General features: G+C 35.5%; 1 protein-coding gene across 1 annotated transcript; it reads right to left on the reverse strand.

Moving 5' to 3' along the window:
- Nucleotides 1–4,227: 4,227 nt before the first annotated feature.
- On the reverse strand, nt 4,228–4,644 carry LOC130963169 (uncharacterized). The gene has a single exon (XM_057889316.1). It carries the CDS (start codon nt 4,642–4,644, stop codon nt 4,228–4,230), a length of 417 nt encoding a protein of 138 aa, XP_057745299.1.
- Between the last annotated feature and the right edge of the window lie 390 nt (nt 4,645–5,034).

Consider the following 5,034-nt stretch of genomic DNA (forward strand, 5'->3'; position numbering starts at 1 on the left):
AGAAATTAGAAAATTAAATTTGATAAGTTAGAAGAGTAAAAATAATTAAAATACGAATTTTGGCTCTAATTTGAAATATTTTGGCCCAAAACGGGCTAACAGACCAAATCAGTTGGACCGAACCCAAACCGAATCCAATGCCTACTATATATAAGACGAAATCAACTTTCTCTTCCCTCATAACATGAAAAACACGGTGAAATCAAGAGGAAAAACGTGCAATCCTAGCTTCCAAATCCCTTCCAACTTCAAATCCTTGTATCTTTCAATTTGGAGCTCTGATTGACGAGCCGTCAGTGGCCACACGTTCGTCTCGAAATTCTCTATAATACTCACTGAACAATTTGGTAAGAAAATCACGTTTTTTGACCCAGTTCTCCCCTTTTCAGTTTCAAAAATTCTAGGTCCTTTTTGAGATTTTGTGATTTAATGATGTTAGACGTGCTCTTATGGTGAGGAATCATCAGATTTTGTCCTTTTGACTCGTGAGTAATGGTAAGGAAATCCTAACCCTTGTGAATTGATGATTTAGTGAGCCCTATGTTGATTATTGCAATATTGTATGAATTAAATTGTGTATCTTGTTGAATTGGAGTCCAATTGGTGGTTGAGTTTGTCGATTTGAACCTTGGAGGCTGGGAACCCAATTTGGTGTGGTCTTGGTGAAGTGAAAGCTTGAGGAGCAGTGAAATTTGAAGTGTTCCAGGCTTAGGAAGGAACCGGCGAAGGTATGATTTTGGTTTTTTGTAGTTAATATTTAATGTCACGTGAAAACTTAGGCTAGTTGACCGTAGGATAAGTTGTATTATATGAATGATTGATGATTACTGATTTTGTTGGAAATTGTAAATGAATTAGTTGGTTTGATTGAGTATGTGTGGTGTATTTATATAATGTGAAAGTGTTAAGTTATTGTGAAAATGTAATGATTATTAATGTTGGTGATGACTTAAGATGATTATGAGTTATGATGATGATGATAGGTTGAAGAATAATGATTGTGTTGTTTTGATCTTGGCTTATCTGAAATGAAATTTATAAAATCGAATGTTGGTATATTGTGGGAGGGATAGAAAGTGTCGAAATGTGGTTTGAATGTAGTTGGTGTTGTTTTGGGGTATGAACCTTGGTTTTGAAATTGAGAGTTTGGAAAATAGAGATTTTAAACTCTTTTGGTAAAATAGATTTTTAACAAACTTTGGTGGTTCATAACTTGAGCCTCGGATTTTGGATTTGAATGAAATTTATTTCAAATTGAAGATAATTTCAAGAGCTTTGAAACGATTTAATGTTTGCAAAAATTGGAGTTTTTCAGAGGAAGTTATGAACATCGGAAGTAAGATATGGAAAACTGATTTTTATAATTTAGAAATTTTTTAGGAAAAAGGAAGGGTTGCATACGCGAGCATGCACACGTGATGCAAGATTTACTTACTGCCTTGATATCTCGCGTACGCAGACATGGTCCCGCGTATGCAGACCTGTTAAATCGAACGCTCGCATATGCGGGCAGTACATGCTACGCGAGAAGTTCCTTCTGTTTTGCTATCTCGCGTACGTGGAACCTCTGTTTTGACCAAATGTAATATTTTTGAATATTTAACCAAACCTCTAGCTTTCCAAGCCTCCTTTACACTTGTTTAAAGTCCGTTAGTAAGCCTTTAAGTCTTATAATGAGGATGAGTCTGTTAAATAAGTTGGGGAGATATTTGGAAAGGTTTTATAAAGTCTTAACTAAATTAATGAAGCATTGGTAATGTTGAATAAGAAGTAAATATTGAAGATAATGATAATAGTATTGAAATGTGGTTGAGTGGAGATGTGTTTGAGGATGAGGTTGATTATGAAAAAGAAGAATGAGAACGGAGTTAATTATGATCTTTGAATGAGTATGAATAAATTATAATGATAACGAGAATGAATTTCTGAATGAGACTCTGGATAAGATGTAGTGGTGTTGTCCACTTGCTCCGGGTATAAGTTTGATTAAGTTATGAGGAGAATGATTATGATAATGAGAAGTGAGGATGATTTATGATGAATATGTCTATGAATTCTCTCTGGTTGCAAATGATGACAGGGCACTCTCCCTCCAATGGTCAGCCAATGTGGTGAGATTTGTGTGCAACAGAGAGATAATGCCTGGGTTAGCTACCGGGCATGTCGGGTTGGCTGTATAACCGACAGATGAGGTCATTAGCCATAGGACAGACATGCATCATGTGCATTTGTATTATTTGTTTGAGTATGTATTTGTTTTGGCTTGTCTAATTGTTTATCTATGATTAATTGCTATCTGATTTACTTGTTTTAATTGCATCCTATCTATGTTTTCTTTATTTGTCTTGTATGTCTTTGTAACTGAGAGATTCCTTGTTTGGTGAAGGTGTGACGAGGGTAGTTCCACCGGTGTTTTCAGAGGGTTGGAGGAAGCAAAAGTGAAGTGTTGAGTTAGGATTAGATTCAGAACTTGAGAATCTTAGATAGTTACCAAATTTCTGGTTTAGTTATTTCTTTAAGTTTAAATCTAGAGTCGGAGTTTTAGGAATGCCTCTGGTTTTCTCGGAACCTTATATATTATCTATGTGGGCACTTTTACCATACTAAGAACCTCCGGTGCTCATTCCATACATGTTGTTATTTTTCAGATGCAGGGAGTGATGCACCTTGCTAAGCGTGCTAGATGACTCCTTCAGAAGCGAAGATCTATTTTTTTAGGGTTTTTATATTATGTACTTAGCTTATATATATATATATATATATATATATATATATATATATATATATATATATATTCTCCATTGTTGTATAACACTTGTATTAATACATTTTAGAGGTTGATGTCGGAGAATTAGGATTTATATCATGTCTTTTGGTATGTCGTTTGGGTTGTATATGTATATATGTATTTTGGTCGGCTTTTGCTTCGCAGCTCGAGTCCAGAACTTGATTATAGTTATCCGTTGAAACTCTATATATGCCTGTCTTTTGGTTTTCTATATAAGCTTTTCGTAAGATCGTTCTTCGTGAGTGATGCATCTTCGGTTTCATTTTGATCATACCCTTTTCTTTCAAGGCTCCTAGTTATATTATTCTTGTTGTATATATGTATCTATTTTGTTTTTAGAGGTTGTAGTGCCTCACCACCTTTGATTTATGACCTAAGCATAAAGCTCTGTATGGTAGGGTGTTACAGCTGACCTAGGATCTTCTTCTCGTGTACACCCAACATTCCTAAAGACTTCTTTGAAAAACACATTTTCAGTTTGGTTGCCATTGTTATCATCATGTCACAACAATATCTTCAACCCATCCCTATGAGTGACCCTAGAAATTTCCAGGTATAGTTGACCATGAGTAAAGGCTTGTTTTTTAAGAATCAACCCAACCCTAGACACTAATTGATATTGACTCTTATTAATAGTCATTGTATATTAAACCATGATAGTAAATTGTCGACGTTGGAACTTGAATGGGATCCGGTGATCTGATGGACTTAGTGTCATCATTGGAATAAAAACTTTGTTGCCTGAGTTTTTTTCTGAAATGCTTAGTACTTCTATAATGTGCTTTCCAAGCTTAGTAACTACTAAACGTGTCCCATTGCACAACCCAGCAGCATGATCAATGTTTCTTAAGAGCATTATTGGTGTCCTCACTTTTAGTGTAAGCTCATGATTCGGCACACCTGAACACCTAATAGTGTTTAGAAATTCATGTATGTGTACCGATGCTAGTAACTCATTGTTCCCTTCTGTGGGGCATGCTTTGTCTGATCTAAACAAAGTTTGCGATTCAGCCGAATTTAAAGTCATCATGTAATGTCGGTGCGAGTATGGCTCTGTCCTACAAACAATGATGTGATTCTGGGGGTTCAAACAATTCCGGATAAGTGGCCTTACAAATAGCCTCTATGGGGTCTATCTAGTCATGTATAAGGTTGTCATCGGGAATTTTTACTTTGTCAACGTCACCCATAGATATTCCAATCTTACCATCCCCAATTTTCAACATCCATTCAGAAAATTGATTCAATTCAGTTGAGCTCACATTACCTGGGCCTACACTAAGACTCATGTTTCTTGTTAGTGTCAACAAATTGCAGGCATTCCAAATGTACGATGAGTTAATGCTTGCGTTGACAATTTCTTGTCTTGTACCCTTTGGCATAACGGGTAAAGTTTGCCGAAAGTTATCTCCAAAAACAACTGTCTACCCACCAAATGGTTAATCTAGGCTGTTAATATTCTTGAATCTTAAAATGTCTTGCATTGTCTGGTCAAGGGCTTCTATACAATATTTGTTAACAATTGTAGCTTCATCCCATATAATTAATGTTGTTTTAACCAACAACTGAGCTAGATCACTCCCCTGTTTTATGTTGCATGTGGATAACTCATCTACATTGAGTGGGATAGCAAAGCGTGAGTGTGCTGTCTTGTCACCTGGAATTAATAGAGAAGCTATTCCACTTGAAGCAATGGCCAAAACAATTTGACCTTTAGACTTTAATGTTGAAGCTAATGTCTTCCACACAAATGTTTTTTGAGTTCCACTGTATTCATATAGGAAGAAAACTCCTCCGCTATAACCATAGACCGCTTCCATGATTTTATCATATGCTAATTTCTGTTCAGTTGTCATCTGATCTAGTCCAGTAGAGTGCTCCTAAGCTAATTTACGTCTATCATAATGCAGCTCATCACAAGTTAGCCCATTGACCATATTAAACATCATCTGAGAGGTGCATGAGTCAAAGATGGAGTGTGGCATGATTCAAAATATGTAAGACTCTTGTGGTACCCCTTGAGTATTAGCTCAATATCTATTAGAGCTAACTCCTTCAACTCATCATCTGTTAGTCTTAGATCTGTGTTAAACAAAGTTTCAATAAATACATTATCATAAAAATAGTGATTTTAAAATATAAAAACACAAAATTCCCCCTCCCCCTCCCCCTCCCTTTTTCCCAATTTTTTTTGAATAAAAATTAACAATTTTAAGTGTATAAAGTTATTATATATTATATAAATT

This window comes from Arachis stenosperma, chromosome 2 (assembly GCF_014773155.1).
Source record: "Arachis stenosperma cultivar V10309 chromosome 2, arast.V10309.gnm1.PFL2, whole genome shotgun sequence".
In the NCBI taxonomy this organism is placed as follows: domain Eukaryota; kingdom Viridiplantae; phylum Streptophyta; class Magnoliopsida; order Fabales; family Fabaceae; genus Arachis; species Arachis stenosperma.

Bases quoted from the DNA above. Each gene is read 5' to 3' on its own strand.
- LOC130963169 (XM_057889316.1), bottom strand. From the start codon at position 4,644: ATGACAACTGAACAGAAATTAGCATATGATAAAATCATGGAAGCGGTC.